The sequence below is a fragment of the Protopterus annectens genome, chromosome 16.part0 (genome assembly GCF_019279795.1).
Source record: "Protopterus annectens isolate FY-2018-M chromosome 16.part0, PAN1.0, whole genome shotgun sequence".
NCBI classification, from domain to species: domain Eukaryota; kingdom Metazoa; phylum Chordata; order Ceratodontiformes; family Protopteridae; genus Protopterus; species Protopterus annectens.
The window spans coordinates 291,100,290-291,119,768 of NC_056750.1; the positions used below are offsets into that span (position 1 = coordinate 291,100,290).

Consider the following 19,479-nt stretch of genomic DNA (forward strand, 5'->3'; position numbering starts at 1 on the left):
CGGGGTATTACAGTCATAGAAAGTCTGTTTTTTTTTCTTCTTCAGAAATATTAATGAAAAAAACATATGACATACTAGACTTGGACTGTGTGTAACTGATAGTCTATTCTGTCTTTTCTTCACTGGATTTAATATATACAGTGGATATAAAAAGTGTACACACCCTTGTTAAAATGTCAGGTTTGTGGGATATACAAAATGAGACCACAATAAATAATTTCAGAACTTTTCCCACCTTTAATACGACCTATAGCATGTACAATTCAATTGAAAAACAAATCTGTTAGGGGAAAAAATATAAAAAATAAAAAATGTACGGTAAGCTGGTTGCATAAGTGTGCACACCCTTAAACTAATACTTTGTTGAAGCACCTTTTGATTTAATTACAACATTCAGTTTTCTTGGGCAGGAGTCTATCAGCATGGCACATCTTGACTTGGCAATATTTGCTCACTCTTTCTTGCAAAACCACTCCAAATCTGTCAGATTGCGAGGGTATCTCTTGTGCACAGCCCTCTTCAGGTCACCCCACAGATTTTCTATTGGATTTAGGTCTGGGCTCTGGCTGGGCCATTTCAAAACATTAATTTTCTTCTGGTGAAGCCATTATTTTATAGATATGGATGTATGCTTGGGGTCATTGTCATGTTGAAAGGTGAAATTCCTCTTCATCCTCATCTTTCTAGCATACGCCTGAAGGTTTTGGGCAAAAGTGACTGGTATTTGGAACTGTTCATAATTCCCTCCACCTTGACTAAATCCCCACTTCCAGCTGATGAAAAGCAAATGCAAAGCATGAAACTGCCACCACCATGCTTCACTGTGGGGATGGTGTTCTTTTGGTGATGCGAAGTGTTGTTTTTGCGTGGAATTGTGGCCAAAAAGTTCAACCTTGATTTCATCAGACTGTAACACATTTTCCTACATGGTTTTGGGAAACGATGTATTGTTTTGCAAATTTTAGCTGGGCCTGGATGTTTTTCTGTGTAAGAAAAGGCTTCCATCTTGCAACCCTACCCCATAGTCCAGACATATGGAGAATAAGGGAGACTGTTGTCACATGTAGTAAACAACCAGTACTTGCCAGAAATTCCTGCATCTCCTTCAGTGTTGCTGTAGGTCTCTTGGCAGCCTCCCTGACCAGTTTTCGTCTTGTCTTTTCATCAATTTTGGAGGGACGTCCAGCTCTTTGCAACGTCACTGTTATCCCACATTTTCTCCACTTTTTGATGACTGTCGTCACTGTGTTCCATAGTATAGCCAATGCTGTGGAAATTTTTTTGTACCCTTCTCCTGACTGATATCTTTCGACAATGAGATCCCTTTGATGCTTTGTAAGCTCTCTGTGAACCATGGCTTTTGCTGTAGCAGGCAACTAAGTAAATGTCAGGAAAATCCTACTAGGGCAGCTGAACTTTATTTGGGGTTAATCAGAGTCTCTCTAATTGATGGCAGGTGTGTACCTAAGAAGACAGAATGCTGTAATTAAATCAAAAGGTGCTTCAACAAAGTATTAGTTTAAGAGTGTGCACACTTATGCAACCAGCTTATGGTATTTTTTTATTTTTTATATTTTTTCCCCTAACAGATTTGTTTGTTTTTCAACTGAATTCTACAGGTTATAGGTCACATCAAAGGTGGGAAAAGTTTTGAAATGATTTATTGTGGTCTCAATTTTATATCACAAAAACCTGGGATTTTAACAGGGGTGTGTACACTTTTTATATCCACTGTAGTTATGTAAAAGAAAAGAAACAGTGACATTATATGTCAAATTATGTCTTCCTGTTTTGGTTAGACAGCTGGCCAGTGAAAACTACAATATCCTAGTATGAACTGGTATTATGGTCATACAGGTAGCACTCCTCAAAATATAAAACCTGGTAAGTTATTTGTGAAAACACCATTTTAACAAGTTCCCTAACTCAACAGGATAAATACACCATTAGAATCACTCAGTAGTTAATGTACAATGTAAAATAACTGTGTTTATATGCACAAGGCAGTACATATACCACAAAGAAAAAGAAAAATGATAAAATATTACATAAAAGCAATGCAGTACCCGATTTACCTTAATGCTGCATCAAATGTCTTTTGGAAAACCGTAAATTCAGAAGTTTAGTTACAGGGACTTCATGGAAGAAAAACCCTTTATTCTGCAAAGTAATTTCAGGATCTAAACATAATACATGCATGTACCAATTACACTTGCATATACCAATTACACTGAACTGAAGAAACAATAACCATTACAGTGAAGCTCATACATAAACACTTCCCTATAACTAGACTGTTACAGAAGGATTATATAGGACCCCTGCTATTAGTAAGCCTCCTGCTGCCACACAAATGTATCCAAGACTTAATGACAGCCATAAAGACTGCAGTACAGTTTGTGCTGCCATGCATACAGGAACAATGTGGCAGAATGCACATTTGAATCAGTAAGCACAGGACAATAAACAGGGCATGCATAATACAAGTGTACCTTAGTGTATACAGTAATACAAGGGCACCATTTTATCTTCAAGTGTAGCCATCTAGCCATTGGAAGTTCTAAACAAAAAGACTGTCAGGGACATCAGCTTATTTTCATTCACAAGATGAATGCTTTGAATTCAAGAACAATGTATACCTATATCACTCAGCAATTCTATCATAGCTGGATATGTTTGATGTTCGGTATAAAACAAACACAGTGATCAAGAGATTCTGGATTCTGTTCTCTCTGAATGAAACAAGATGATTTGTGTACAAGTTTCAACCATCCCTCTTTCAGATTCTATCTACAGCCTGTATTACCTAGTAGATTATTTCAAGTCAGTGCTACTTGTCCTTATCCAAGAATGCAGTCAGTTACATAAAAAAGACAGATGGGACCTTAGTGCAGCAGTATGGGAAAATAAATCCAAATACCCACTGTGGGAATTTTTATATTACCAAGAACATTGCATATGATTCTTGGCTGTCCATTTTTTCCTTCATCGCTATCTTCTCTTTTAGTTATCTTTTTATTTAGTTTTATTTTATTTATCCTTTGTTGACTTGGTTAGTCCCACTACACCTCTTTTCAGGGGAGAACCAAGGTAGTATGTATATTACCAGGGAAAATTTGTCAAAGGCTTCAGTGAAATTTCCCTTCTCTTTTGAATAGGTACCATGGGATATTTTGCATCCACCTCAGCTACCATCAACTCAAACTAGGGTTGCCACCTTTTCAAATGGCCAAAGTGGGACATTTTCGGGACAAACATCAGATTTTACAGGCCGACACATACCCACGGTCAGTACAAAGGATATAACGTAACTTTTTTGCCTAAATAAAAGCTTATTCTTGTAGCATTTTAGTTGCTTATTCTGTTTCTTATAACATTTAGGTATTTTAGATACAGAATAACCGTTTTATGCAACTATTACATAAAATATAGGAAATAACTTTGTCCTAAAATCTCAGGACATTTGCCATTTTTTAAATTTTTTTATCAGGACACAACTGCCCAAAGAGGGACTTGTCCCTCGCAAAGTGGGACAGGTGGTAACCCTAACTCAAACAGATGGAGCCTCCAGTTTAATGTCTCATCCTAAGGACATCCCACTCAGAACTGTAACACCCCATCCCCTCTTCCGGTGCACTGCTTTATGCTCAAACAACACAAAATTGCCACATTAGGCCATCTGCTGTGAAACTGTGAAATGAGGTGGGAATTAACGTCTACCCAAAATAGCATATAGAGCAAGACCCCACAACTATTATATTCCTCAACTGAGTCTTGTATTGTTCCAAGAACAGCTGCACTACTAGACATGTGAAAAACATATAGATTTGTTGCTTCCAACCAAAGTTTCTTGTTCTTCCAGCATTTCTATATAGAGATATTTGTAGTGCTAGGAGCTCTCACCTTCCAAGACAATATGCTCCAGAAATGTGATGTAGATAATTTAATTCAGTTTCAGTTGTAATGCCCTCATTCTTCCACCACTGTTTTTTTCTGTAATTATTTCTGCCAAACTTCCAGCATCAGTCCTTTTGACTCTCTGATTCTTTTAATAAGTATACAGGCTACTATTAATTCTGTTCTTTAATGGCAGATCCTGACAATGCACCTCTAACTCCATCATCCTGTATCCACATATCCAACCATATACATCACATCCCAGTTACACAGGCTCACTCATTAACCCAAGTACTGCAGTCTTTCTAGTGTGTGCCTGTGTTGGAGGGAATCAAAGGCCTCAATGAGTTCCAAGTAGCCTACATCCACCTGTCACCCACAATCAAATTTCTCTTGTAACCCATTAAGTATAACTGGATCAGACTCAGCTGATGGCCTCAAGTCAAGAACTCTTGATGGCTTTTGTCCAGGAGATTGTGTTCAAACCATTTTTTTAAACATGTTCTCCACTTCTTTCCCTTTACTGCTGTTACTCTAACTGGCTTTTACTTTTCCAGAACATGCCCTGTTCTACACCTCCCCAAACACATCTTCCACAAGAGTATCACTACTGACAGCATCGAGTCCTCAAGCATTTCTGTAATAGCCAATGCTCTGTTAAAGATCTCCATCATGTGATCTGAAAGCATTATGGCCAAATTTCAGAAGACAGAGGGAGGCAGACAACTAGTTTCCTTCCCACCTTCTTCCATTGGCCAAATTTCAGAAGACAGAGGGAAGCAGACAACTAGTTTCCTTCCCACCTTCTTCCATTGGCCAAATTTCAGAAGACAGAGGGAGGCAGACAACTAGTTTCCTTCCCACCTCCTTCCACTGGCCAAATTTCAGAAGACAGAGGGAGGCAGACAACTAGTTTCCTTCCCACCTCCTTCCACTGGCCAAATTTCAGAAGACAGAGGGAGGCAGACAACTAGTTTCCTTCCCACCTTCTTCACTCTTTTCTGGTGCTTGTCCACTGATTTCTTCACTCAGTTCTAGCACCCCTTCAGCATGTGAGTCTGTTCTGCTGTGCCTTAAAGACTGAAGGCTGAAGCAAAGGCACACATTCAAAACTAGTGCTTGCTCCCTGATATCCTTGCTTAGTGTTGCCAGCTTTGTCCCTCCTGTTATCCTTTCTTCAACATGCCACAAAAGCATCTGTTTTGTTCGTTTCCTTCTGCCAATGCCCTTTTGTGCGCTTCTACTTTTCTCCTTGAACTGTGTCCCTCTACTCCCCTGTCTCATCTTGTATGTATTCTCTTTTGCCCTAATCATCAGTCTCACTTTTGAATATGGTCACAGTGTCTTACTTATCTATTTACAGTCTGTTGGCCAGGTTAATCTCACAAGGCCAATGGACACCTTTTAAGGGGAGACACAATTTAGCGCTTAGTCTCCTTGGTAATGTTTTAGGTTGGTTTGATAGTTAACAGCTCTGCTCTGAGTGACAGAAGTATAAACATTATTTTATTGTCAAAACTATATAAACTCTAGCTTTCTTTATCACGTGGCAATGCATTATAGCTAGTGTCAACTCTGAATCAATGGTAGTATTAAAAGAGATCATGGATCATCTTGTGGATTATGATATATACACTTTACCCAATAAAAGCAGTCATGATTCCTGGGGGACAGTGGTTGGGAATCAGGTTCTAATGTGATGCTCTCAAAGGCATCCTCAAATGCCTGTATAACTGGAGGAATGGAAATCAGTTTGAGTTCTTCAATACAACAGAAAGTACAAGTAGAACTTATGGTAGTCAGACGGTTCTTTGGTTCTCCATTTAAAGTGCTCCCTCAAGATATTAAGACACTCTCCGAAGGACAAATCCTCTGACAGGACAACACAAAGATAAGGACCACCATCATATCATCATATTTCTGACTGAGTGGTGAATAAATATGGGTATAGTAGGTCAAGTCATAATCCCTATTGAGGGATAACAGTCTGGGGGATAGTTCTGTCCTTCAGATCCCCATCAGAAGTGCAGCATCTGTAGTCCAGTTCCCACAAGTACAGTACAAAATAAATTTCACTTTCAAAACTAAAACAACAGATGTCACAACATGCACCTCTACACCCACTCTTCTTATAATTACTGACTCTGAGACTGTTGTACCTCAAAGTAAGAGAAATTATTCCAGAGATATCAGAGCCTCAGACTTAAATACATTCTCCTACTCATATGTATAGCATTGCTATTCTAAATACTGCAGTTTCAGTCTTCAAAATTTCACAGATACTCCTCTCTTTCACTTGGAGGGAAAACCATCTCAGATGCAGAGTGTTTTGCCAGGCAGTAAGTTCTCCCTAGGTTTCACAACAATCCATTACAGCAGGCCTCCAAAATATAAATTTTGGAGGTATAAATGTACCTAAGAAATTACACGTGCTCTCTAGCATGAAACATAATTGTAAATTGTTCTTCTTTTCTATATTGTATCTGTATCTAAACTTTGTAACATGGAGCTTTTCTCCCCGGGCTTCCACTTAAAACGGGCTCTCTGAGCCCAGTGGACATCCACGGTCATCAAACTGAAAATAAATAAATAATAAATAAATTAATAAATAATCTTACCAAAATACATCAGGTTGTTTGACTCACTTGCAAATTCCCTATGAACTTTTTCTAGTGCACAATGATTGAGTGGTCTTGTTTGCAGCTTTTGAGGATATCCTTCATACCATTCTTGAATAATCAACACATTCTTCTTTCTTATCATCAACATTTTAATCTTTTTCCAATGTCAAGGCAGATATGAAGCAACAAGTCTATGGTTATCTTAGCCTGGATTTAAGGGCAGTATTCTTCTCTCCAACAGGAACGACTTGCTGCTTAGCTTATTCATGTTGGCCTAACATCTTAAAAGAATCATGATAAATCTGTAGGCACACACAATTTTTCTCTATATGCTCCCTCATTTACCTTCAGCCATCTAAGTATAATGACCTAAACAATTATCCCTCTTCTCTCACTGAGCAGCTGCTGTGCCAGCACTGATATCAGCATGCAGAGGTTCTCTCAGCCATCACCTCTGACCTCCCTCCTACCCTCAAGATAGAAAAAAAAACACTCCATGCTTAGGTTTGTTACCTTTTCCATGCAACATATCTCTTGATGCATTTCTGAGCCAAATGAGCAAGCCTTATTAGATTATGTTCCATATTCTCCAAAAAATTCTCGACTAGTTCAAGACTGTCATGCTTTACACTTTCAGACATGAACTGGTTCTCTTTTCTTAAACCTCTGAACTGCTATTTCTTCCTACTGATTCTTTTCAGGCTGCTTCCCAATTTATGGGATACTGAACTATCTACTTCTCTGTAAATTAGTTACTGCTTTGCTATGCCCTCATCAGTTCCAACATAATTCTGAGCTGTTTCACTTTACCATAATGCATTTGTATTCTTCTTTCATTACCCTGTATCCTGGTTTTACACCACTGCATGACAGCGGCGGGAAATGGGTAAGGCATAAAAACGAAAGAAGCCCTATGGCCACAAGTATGACGCTGTACTGTAAGCCTCATTCTCATCTCAGTCACTGGGAAAAAGTATCAGATTAGGTCTGAGGGTGGTCAGGAAAGACTCACAGAGTCTGAGGCTAACAGCTACACCAATAAACAGATGAATGCCTGATGTACAGGGGCAAAAAAAATTAAAGACTGCCAGCACTGTCACACTGTCCTCTCCCAAACTGCACCTGAGGACTTGCACTGATCTTGAACTGCTAAATGCAGGCAGTGCAATGAGAGCAGATGCAAGCTGCATGAGCCTGAGAGTGAACTTATTATTTAATGCTCAAACATATAAAAATCTGTAAACATGTCGTTATAAATTCCACATGCAAACCTTAATGAAATAAATAAGTAAACCAAAATTTAAAATAAATTGATGTCATGTATTCAACAGTCTGCACTTAATGGAATAAATGGGTAAATATATAAACATTATATTCAAACAAAAAAGGGAACCGTGTATTTAACAGACCTAAACATACATATTTGTAAACATGTTATCACATCCCTAACAAAACAAACACAAATAAATAAATATAGCATGGATACATAAATAAATGTATTTGCTTTTGATGTTTGTTATTCAGAATATGCAGAGGCAGTGTTCCTATAAGCAGGAGAGATAGCAATGAAATCTATCTGAGACAGAGAGCAACTTCAGGGTCTTTAGAATATTAGAATCTCAAATGTGGGATGTAGTCTCTCATGAAATAAACCATCAGCCCTCACATCTAGCTTTTAGTGAAGGACTGAATGAATACCTCATGAAAGAAGCAGTCTGTAAATGACTAAACACAGTAGCCTATACAAACGTTATGTACTTAAATTGCAATAGATCTGCGTTGTCTACTTCCATCCTTCTGAATGGAAGAGTCTTCAGATCTGACTTTGGATCCAAAACACAGGCTCTTCCCCTTGAAAAAGGCAGTACGGTCATACCAGAACTCTATAAGTAATAACATAAGGAAGGGAAAGAAGGTGGGAAGATGAGGATAGGCGGAAGCAGACAACACAGATCTATTGTTATGGTAAAAACATAACTTTCATACTGGATGTTGACTCTTCCATCTATTTCTCAATGGACAGGACAGAATCCCAAGCTAATGAAACCCTTGGGAGTTCTCATGGAAGGATATTATGGAGGACTGATGAAATGAAAGCAGACCTACCTTTGGAGTGCAAATCCAATTCATAATGAGAAATGAAGGACCATGTGGCTGCATTACAGATATCATCAATAGAAGGTCTTGAAAAGAAGGTGGCAGAAGTAGCCACACATCTAGTTGAATGAGCCTTGATGGGTTTGAGTGAAGACAACCCCTTCTCTCTATGTACATATGAGATGCAGTCAGACAACCATAAGAGTCACTTTAGAGACTCCCCGCCCCAATTTGTCTGTTGAGAAAGAAACAAAAAGCTAATCAGACCTTCTAATTTTCTTTGTGCAGTGAAGGTAGAAACAGAGCTGATGATGCACGTCCAACAAATGCAGCATGTACTCCCCTCTGTTGGAAATATTAGGGAAGAAGACTAGTTGACTGATTTAGCCAAGTCTCTGTAGCTACTTTTGGGATAAAAGATGGTTTAGTTTGCAGGGACATACAACTCTTCTGAAAGATCAGGTAAGGACATTTGCAATTCCAATATTCTTCTAGGTGAAGTGGCTGCTACCAAAAATAATGTCTTCCAAGCCATGAAACTGAAGTCCATCTTGGATGCTGATTCAAAAGGAGGTCTTGGGATGATGCGAGAATGTGGTTAACTTGACAGGAAAGTCTGAACTGGCTAACCATCATTGGAAGTGGAGAAACCAAGTGGTTAGCTAAGAGTGTGAATGTCAGGGTGAGGCATCCCAGATGGGTGAGACAGAAGATCTCAACTGCACCAAAGGAGGGTCTATCATATGAAGCCGGAAGAAGGGGAACCACACCTGTTGAAGCCAGAAAGGCACAATGAGGATTACTGCAACCTTCCTCTCCAAGGCTTTCTGTATGAATTTTGGGATAAGGGCAGTAGAAGGAAAGGCATAGAGAAGCCTGGAGGGACCAAACTTTAGTTAGAACATCCCTCCATGACATCTCCTCCTGACGGCAATAATGGCAAAGTACCTGCTGCAGTTTGTGTTGAGGGAGGAAGCACATAGATTGTAGCATGGTTGATCCCAGCGACAGAAAATCTGTTCTGCCACCACTGGATTGAGGGACCACTCATGAGGTAGAAGGATACACCTGCTTAACCTGTCCACTAGAAAACTGGATTTTTCTGGGATGTGTGCTGCTACCAGAAAATGGTCCGAAGATGCTGCTTATTGCTAAACTCTCACTGCCTCTTGAAGTAATGGACAGGAGTGTGTTCCCCCTATTAGTTGATGCGTCAGACTACCAACATGTTGTTTGTCTGAATGGATATCCTCATTACAGGGAGAGAGTCCTGGAAGGCCTGCATTGCTAGGAGGATTAGCCTCATCTCCAGAATGTTGAGAAGACTAGCCCTGGAAGAAGACCATGAGCCCTGGACAGTCTTTTGTCATGTAGTGTCCCCAATCCCAGCTGGGAGACATCTGTAGTCACCATGGCTACAGAAGAAGGAAGAACAAAGGGGCAAACACAGAAAACCTTCTGGATCGTGAGCCACCAGTGTATGTGCATTCTGCAAATGTTTGTTATATGTATTTGGAAATTCATGGGTTGAAGTCTGATGGACCAATGTACTGAAAGTATCCAGTAAAGCACTCTCATGTGACAGCTGGCTAGAGGGACCAGGGTAATGGAAGCAGCCATCGATCCTAAGAAGTGAAGAATTAGTCTCACTGGCACTTTCTGGCATGAAAGAACTCCTAATGCTTGTTAGTGGAGGGTGGCCAACCTGTTTTGTAGAAGCCTCACAATCTGTCATCTCATACCCAGGTAAGGGCCTATCAATTCTATTGTCTGAGCAGCAGGACACTTGAAATTGTTTGAGTTCACTGTAATACCCTGTTGAGTGCAAAGTTGGAGAAAGGAGTCCCTTGCATGGAGGAGAAGATTCCTGGTGGGGGTGGAGATGAGACAGTCATCTAGATATGGAACACCAGGAACCCTTTTAGTCTGAGATGAGCTGTGACCACCTCCATCCACTTGGTGAGCACCCAGGGGGCTGTGGTGAGACCAAAGGGCAGAGCCCTGAATTGGAAAAGACTGGTTCCCAGAAGGACTCAGAGAAACCTCCTGAATCGCCTGTCCATCATTATGTGGTAGTACACATCCTGTCACATTTTTTCAACAAAAGAAGACTGAAATGAACCATGAGTATCCTGAGCTCCCCGTTCTTTTTTGGCACGAAGAGGTATTTTGAGTTAAGCCCCAGATTCATGTTCATCTGATGGGACCTCCTGGATGACTCAATTTCCCAACAGCATTTTTATTTATAAAGCTGTTGCTTTTCTATGGGACGGTGGAATGTTGGGGAGCTTTCCTGATAGTGGGGAACGACAAAGAAGGGAAACTGAATAGCGTCTGGTTGTGATCTTCTGCACCCATGTGTCCTTGGTTATTAACATCCGAGCCTTGCAGTGCAGAGATAAGCAACTCCCAAATGCCTCCTGAGTGTGGCAGTTGGGCAGCAGTTCAGGAGAGATTTTAAGGCCTCTTGGGAAATGATCCCCAGAAACCTTGATTTTGTGGGCCACCTCTGCCATGGTCATGATATCCACCATTAGATTTTCTCCTCTGCCCTGGGGGAGGGGGTTCTATTCTCAGAAGTTTCAGGAGAGGACCCTTGAGGCTTTCTGAATCACAGCTTCTTCGCTCCCTTCTAGTTCCTAGAGAAAGACGTCTGGGGGTAGAGAACTTTTAGTTATGTACTCACCATAACTTCAGATGTTTGGGATCCATCTCGCCTACATTCTGAATGATGGGTTCGGAGCCGATCCCTCGGCTCACAGCTATGCCAAAGCGAAGTCTCTTATTGGCTGAGCTTACTATATCCCAGGATGCACCACTACCAGTCCCCCAGATCTAGTTTGTCCGCATACATGCACACATGCACGCCCTGCTTATATAACATCGTCAGATGAAACAAGATAAAACAGTAGAACTCAAAACCGTTCAATCTCTTCTGATCTCCAAGGCAGGGGGAAGGAGGGTGGGTATTAGGAATGTAGGCGAGATGGATCCCAAACATCTGAAGTTATGGTGAGTACATAACTAAAAGATGTTATGTGATCCTATGATGGGACAGCGTCCCTAGCACCTGAATCCTGGGTGGCTCACTGGAAAACACTCCTGAGTACCGTGGAACCAAAAGATGCTCGTCCTTTAGATGCCACATCCAATTTGTAGTGGGAAATGAAAGTGTGCGGGTTGGACCAAGTAGCACAGATTTCGATATAGCGAGCTTGGAATGAAAAGCTATAGAAGTAGCCATAGCTCTGGTAGAATGAGCTTTGATAGATGTTGTAAGTTGCTTATTGAAGAAGAATAGGCCTGAGCTATGCAATCTCTGATCCATTTTGAGATAGTGGCTTTTGTGATGGTTTGGCCCAATTTATTATCTGAGAAGGACACAAACAACTGGTCTGACTTACGAAGTTGCTGAGTCCTGTCTAAATAGAAGCGTAATTGCCTGTGAACATCCAATTTATGGAGAGTGTATTCTGCTTCATTGGAGAATTTTGGAAAGAAAACTGGTAGCTCTAGAGATTGTTGAAGACAGAAACTAGAACAGACCTTTGGGACAAAGGATGGATTAGGCCTAAGTGATACTCTATCCTTGTGGAAAATCAAATGCGGTGGTTTAATAGACAGGGCTTGAAGCTCTGAAACTCTTCTTGCAGAAGTAATAGCCACTAAGAATGCCGTTTTCCAAGACAGATATTTTAACTCGCATGTAGCGGCGGTTGAAAGGGGAGATGTTCACTAAATCAAGATCCCACGGAGGTGCAGGATGAAAAACTGGTGGTCTTAATAGACTCGCACCTTTAATGAGCGTTTTGCATAGTCTGCTGCTCATCAAAGGAGGATCCGTGTATTCGTGGAATTTAGAGATAGCCGCTAGTTGGACTTTAATAGTTGAGACAGAAGATCCCTGATTAAACAGGGATGTTAAAATTTCAAAACCTCTGGGACAGGAGCAGTGATAGGGTCTAAGCCCTTGAGTTGAGCCCAGATAGCAAACCTCTTCCACTTACTGAGGTACAATTTGTTAGTGGTGGGTTTGTGGGCGAAGATAAAATGTGAACAACTTCGGATCTAGTGTGTGCCTTCTAACTAAGGTCGGAAGTGGAGAACAAGCTGTCAATTTCAAGGATTGAAGGGACTGATGCCAATGTCCCGACTGATGGATTAACAAGTCGGAATCAGGTCTAAGGTCCACGGATCGTCCACTGCATGCTTCTTCAAGTAAGGAAACCATATCTGTGAGGCCAGTATGGGGCAATCAGAATCATTAAAGACCCCAGTTGAGAAGCTTTTGAATAACTTTGGGAAGAAGTGGAATTGGAGGAAAGGCATAAAGTAGCCCTGTTGGCCAAGGTTGTGCTAGCGCATCCATGGCTGGTACTTCTTGATGTGGGATCAAGGAGAAGAACCTTTGGCACTTGGCGTTTTGTGGAGTTGCAAATGCAACTTGCGGCGTCCCCATCTCTTGAAAACCTGGGCTGCTACTGTGCGGTTTAGAGACCATTCGTGAGGAGAGAATTGTCCTGCTTAATTTGTCCGCCAATACATTTGACTTTCCGGGATGTGGGTCGCTACCAAGAAGCGGTTGGTAGCTACAGCCCATTCCCACACTCTCATGGCCTCTCTGCAAAGCGATCTGGTCCCTCCTTGTTTGTTCAGATACCAGACCACCGACATGTTGTCTGTGTGGATGGCGATGATGCCCTGAGGAAGAAACTTGTGTAAGGCCTGTAGGGATAGAAGTACAGCCCTCATCTCCAACACGTTGATGTGGAGAAGAGCTTAGTCTGGAAGCCAGGAGCCCTGAACTAGCCTGCCCAGACAATGCCCCCACCCTATCTGGGAGGCATCTGTCGTCAGGGTAACCACTGGAGGGAGAACAAAGGGTTTCCCTGATCCAAGTTGGATGTCTGAAGCCACCAGCGAGGTCCCTTTGCATATTTCCATAATCATGATGTGATGATTGAGGCCAAGATCCTGAAAGGACCATTGAGTTGACAAGAGCCACTGAAGAATCCTCATGTGTAATCTTGCTAGAGGAACTAAAAGAACTGTGGCAGACATTGAGCCTAAAACCTGTAGAACCATCCTGGCTGGGGCTTTGGATCTCGAGATCAGAGCTTGAACTTGGCCCTGTAAAGTTCGGATCCTTTCGGCAGGAAGAAAGACGCATCAATCTTGAGTCTATCTCTGCTCCTATAAACTTTATGTTGAGAGGGCAGCAAGACAGACTTTGACCAATTGAATGTAATCCCAAACACCCAGGAGATGGTGGCTTTGAGGTTGTCCATTAGTAGATGCCTGGTGGTGGCAGTCAGGAGCCAGTCGTCGAGATAGGGAAACACTTGGAATCCAAGACTTCTCAGGTGAGCCGTCACTACTGCCAAACACTTGGTGAACACCCTGGGGGCTGTGGTGAGACCAAAGGGCAGGGCGCAAAATTGGTAATGACTGACTCCCAGGCTGAAGCGCAGATACCTTCTGGATGCCTGATGTATCGGTATGTGATAATAGGCGTCCTTGAGGTCTATGGAGCACATCCAAACATCCTTCTCCAATAATGGGAGAATGGATTGTAACGTGACCATTCGAATTTGGATTTCGTGGGATTGGTTCAGTTTGCTGAGATCAATATTGGCCTCAGGTCCCCTGTCTTTTTTGGCACTAAAAAGAACCTGGAGTAATTTCCTGATCCGATCTGGTCTGTGGGGACCGTTTGAATGACTCCTTTTTCTAGCAGCTTTAAAGCTTCTGCGGCTGCTATTTCCCTTTGACTGGGTGGTGGGTCCGGGATTCTCTTGGACGGTGGGGGTGAGTATGTGAATGGGATGGTGTAACCTCCGGCAATGATCCGAAGCACCCATCTGTCCTGAGTGATTGACTCCCAGGCTTTTAGGTGCTGCAAAGCGACACCCGACTGGCTCGGGCAGCACAGCGGGCAATCCCTCATGTGGGAGGCTGAAGAGCCACGAAAGGACTCGCGGTCTCCAGAATTGCGGGGCCCTCTGCCGCCTCTGGGGCCAGCGTCTCCCTGAAAAATTTCCCGTCCTCTGCCTCTGGGCGGGAATCTTCCTGCTGTTGGGAGAAAAACTTGCGAGATTTGGAACCACATTTTCCCTCCTTTAGCCTTGGGGTAAGGCGAAGAGTGGAATACGGGCACCTCGGCAGATAAAGTTTTTCCCTCTTGCTCACAGCGGGTAAGGGTGTCTTTCACCTTGGGTCCAAACAATGAGGACCCATCAAAGGGAGGCGTCGTGAAGGAAGATTTGAAGGCCTCCAAACTGACACAAGCGGAGCCAGGCTTGTCTCGCCTGTGCCTGCCGCCGCATAGGAAATGAGCCTCATGGGCGAGTTAGAAATTGGCGGGATAGCCAACTGAGAGCTAACCGACTGGGCTAGCTGCTCAGGTAGGTTACCGAGAGGGAATCTGACAACTCCTTGACCAGATCCCTCTGAAGCCTGGTAAAATGTGCCAAATAATTCAGAGACCTTAAGGTAAAGGCCGCTGAAGTCAGGGGTCCATACTCCTAGACTCCTTATTAGGAGGATGGACGGACGTTGAAGCCTCTGCCACGTCCTGTTGTGTAGCAGATGCCACCACCATGGCATCTACAGCCACGCCTTTAGTAAGGAACTCCTTCTCGGGGGGAGCAGATAAAAATTTATTTGGACGAGAAGGGACTGGTTCCACGGTATCTGGATGTTCCCACGCCCTTGACAAACTAAATCCAGAAGCTCGTCGAAGGCGGAGACACCCAGGAGGCGGAGGCTGAGCTCCAAAGGCCTTGACGTCCGCAGAGGGGTTTGGATATCGCCTCGTTGTTTGAGGATCTCTAAGATGTCTGCAAATGAGACATCATCCGAGGCGACCAGGGGACCCTCTGCATCATCCATATCAGTGTCTGATGTAATAGACAGTCCACGTGCTTCCTCTTGCGATCTCTTCCTTGGGGTTCCTCTGAAGACAACTCGAAGAACCCTCAGGAGGAAACCCCACTGGGGTAACCTCAGGCCTCGGGGCTCCGCTGGCTACAGACAGGGGACTGCCAAAGACCCAGTCTCCACGCCCAGGAAGGTGCGGTAAAGCCGGAGAGATGGCGAAGAGGACTTGGCCAAGGCACTCCTCATGGCCCTGGGACCCCAGAATCCTGGGAGTGTCCGGTCTCGAGCCGTGATAGCCATCACGGGTCCAGCCGAAGAAGTCCGGACCCGAAGCCGACCCTGAGATCTCCACGGCTCCAACAGCACCTGCTCGGAGGAGGAATGGCAATGGGGTGGGCCAAGGTCATCGGCTCGAAGCCAACTGGGTCGGAACGAAACAAATTTTGGAAGACTGGGGACTGGAACAGTCTTTGGAGCACCCTGTCTATATCAGAATCCGACATTCTCGAAGACCGAGAGGAAACAGAGCGGGTTCGAGAAGGCCTCTCCATCGGCCCCAAGGGCTAGGGGACGGCGACTCGATGAGTACCAGATTCCATCGGTGCCCGCCTCTCGATGCCCCAGCCATCGGCTCCGAAGCCAGAGTACTGGTGGCATCGAGGCAGACCTCGGCTCGAAGTCTTTGGGGTCTCTTGGCAGTCGGATCCGACGGACTGGTCGGAACCGAAGCCCTTTTCTTTTTGGCTGGAGCAGGAGAGGATGCCAAGGCTTCTTCAAAGGAAGGTTTAATTAACCCCTTAAGAATCAATTTATTTTTCCTCTCCTGGAGGACCCTTGAGGAAAAAGCGTGACATACTGCATGACTCCTGCAAGTGCTTTGCCCTAGACAATATACACAGAAGCGAATGATCGTCTGTGATAGACATTTGAAACCACATTTGAACATTTTGAAGGCCTAGGAGTTTGAGACATGATGTTAAACAATTCTAGTACTTTTGACAGGAAAGTAAACAACTATCAATTTACTGATGATAAATTTAAGCTCACAGTTATAACCGCGCAAACACTTCCTGAAAATGACAGGGAACTCTAAACAACTAAGATTACTGAGACCCTGTGAAGTTTTAACAGGTTGACAGTCCGGAAGGCCCTGGATGGAGGGCGAAAACAAACTCAACCCAATCACACACAAAATTTTCACTCCAGCATTACACAAAGAAGCGATAGCCGTTAAAACAGCTTTTGTGACCAAAAACAGCAAAACTGACAGAAAAGTTAGTTAATAAAACTACTCAGCCCAGCCAGCTCGAGACCACGTCTTCAGGGAAGCGGCAAAGCGAGATCTGGGGGACTGGTAGTGGTGCATCCTGGGATATAGTAAGCTCAGCCAATAAGAGACTTCGCTCTTTGGCATAGCGTGCGAGGATCGGCTCCGAACCCATCATTCAGAATGTAGGCGAGATAGGATCACATAACATCTATATTTCTGCAGCAGAAAGGGTCATCCTGTCTTGATTGTTTCTGGTGAGCATGTCCTTGACTTTAGGCCCAAAGAATGTTGTGCCACCATAAGGGGCATTGACAAAGCATTTCTTGAAAGTCACACAATCACATTCACCAATGTCTCCTTATGGTTACGCTAGTGCCTGCAGCTCTCAAAGTGCCCTGAGTCACATAGAAATCAGTTGCAACAAAAAAATGAAAAGGAACTAGAGGGTGGCCAGCTGTAATTCCAAGGTCTTCTTGTTCTCTGCAGAGATGGACCTGGAGAGCTGTCTTATGAAATCCTTCAGGAAATGAGTCACGTGTTTTCAGCAGTTCAGTGTGAAAGCTGCTGAAGCATACACCCACTTCCCAAATCTCTCCAATACCCTGGACTCTGTGTCAGAGGGTTTAGACAGAACAGCTTTTTTCAGCAAACTTCTTTTTTGTTGCAACTGCCACCACAATGGACTGGATGGTGGGACCCTTGCTCTAATGCAGGTCTTTGGATGACACTAAAAAATTACCTGGCTTGTGGGGAATCAGTTCAGCTTCATCCAGCTCCTTCCTCTAACAAGGCCACAGGTTACAGAAAGACTGCCGGCATGGAACACTGGAGGCATAAATTAAATCTGAAATGAGTCACATTTTTCTACTCAGCCAATATTGTAGTTTATATTTTACCTTCCAATTGTAGCAGGCTTCACAGCTGTAATAATATACAATGATCCAACCTGTAACACTGGAGACCTTATTACCATTACTCGGATACAAGGAGGCCATACTGGGACTGAAAAGTGAAAAACAGAGAGAGATGCAATCAGCAGATTTCTAACATTATGCGTGACTCATTAAAACACATCATCGGTATTCACTGCATTATAAACAGAGAACCATCAACTGATTTTGTCTATTATGAACCCTCTTATGTTTTCCAAGTTGTAACAAATCATAGTACCACTAACATATATATTCACATTTCATCCACAAAATGCTAACACTTTCTAGCCTACTATCTAGTCTAAAGTGCCACTATTCATTGTCCTTTGTCAACAGACTTGTTCATTAAAGTTTTGAAACTGGTCTGATGAGGCAAGTTGCTGAATTAATATCTGCAACTTGAATCATGCATTGTAAATCAGGGGCATCGATAACTTATAATTTACAAAGACTAAACAGGCCTGAATTTGTTTTCAGATACAAGTGATTAGCAAGCATGAAACTGTTCATACCTCCAGTAACACTGATCTCTTAATACTACTTTGATATTTGTTTCATTTTAAATAACTGCATTCTAATACTGCCTGCCTAGTTTTTGAGAAAGTGGTTGTTGGCTACACAACCAATACATATAATAAACGTCAAATGAGTGTTCACAATACTGTGTCAACATATTGTAGTCTCTATCTTTTTTTACAGTAACAGGAGTAAAAGACTACCAACAGAAGGTATTAAGTTACATCTGTAGCAGTGCACTTCTAAACAGCTTCATCAGTTCTGAATGTAATAGCAATGTGGATGCTACATTACTTGAACATATACCCATGTGGTACTCTGACACTGACAACAGGGCTGGTCCAGCTTTAAGGAACTTTAGGACAGCTTATACCATAAATCCTCACTGTATAGGTAGACAAATATAAGTTACGTACTTACCAGAATGCTAGATCTTCATTATCCTTAATCTATCTACTATAACCTGTCGAACTGTGCCATCAGGTGGCTACAACCCAGCTACTGCAGCTGCTCTGACCCACTCAAGCTTTTTCACCCTCATAGGTTCATAGGTAGGTACTAGGCTATTGGCCCTAGGGCCTATATAAGCCTAGCCAAAAAATGTACCCTGGCTTTCGCCACCCAAGAAAATTATTTTCCTGTGCCCCTGTCAAGCAGAGCCACAGAAGTGATCCCTGTGGTGAATTTCCCATTTCCCATCCAATCATCAAGAATTTTCTTGAAGAGTGCTAATGAGGAGCTCTGTTTGACATAGATAGGTAGTCTGCTCCAGAGTATGGGAAGTCTCTGGGACAGGAATCTATCTCTCCAGCATGTTCTGTTTATTGTGGTGACAAGGTTTAGGTCCCTAGAGCGTGTAGCTCGGAGGGATTGGGATTTCAAGTGGAGCATATCCAACAGCTCTGGGTTTGACATAGCTTTGTATGTTAGGCAGAGATCGCCCCTGAGCAGGCGATATGCGATGGAGTAAAGCTGTAGTTTTTTGAGACTGTCTGCGTAGGGTTTCTGTTTGAGGCCAGTAATCCTCTTTGTGAGGTATTTCTGTGGTCTTTCCAGTTGTTGTAGATGTGTTGTGAGGTACACACCAAAAGGGGCATTGTACTCTATAATGGGTCTAATGAGTGATGAGTAGAGGGGAACAATGACCTCTTTTTCTGGATGAGAATCCTTTTGTGATGAGATGAGCCACGTAGAAGGATTTCCAGACCACTGTGGCAATGTGTTTATCAAAGGAGAGACTACTGTCCACCTGTGTCCCAAGGTCTCA

The 19,479-nt window shown here is 42.9% G+C and overlaps 1 protein-coding gene across 3 annotated transcripts in view; it reads right to left on the bottom strand.

Annotated features, from left to right (window-relative positions):
* Positions 1–19,479, bottom strand: part of AGGF1 (angiogenic factor with G-patch and FHA domains 1) — a 1,405,627-nt gene that overhangs the window by 371,567 nt on the left and 1,014,581 nt on the right. For all 3 annotated transcript variants that reach the window (XM_044058021.1, XM_044058022.1, XM_044058023.1), the window contains one exon: positions 17,661–17,766. In XM_044058021.1, coding sequence (XP_043913956.1) covers positions 17,661–17,766 — 106 coding nt within the window. The remainder of the gene's footprint in view (positions 1–17,660; positions 17,767–19,479) is intronic.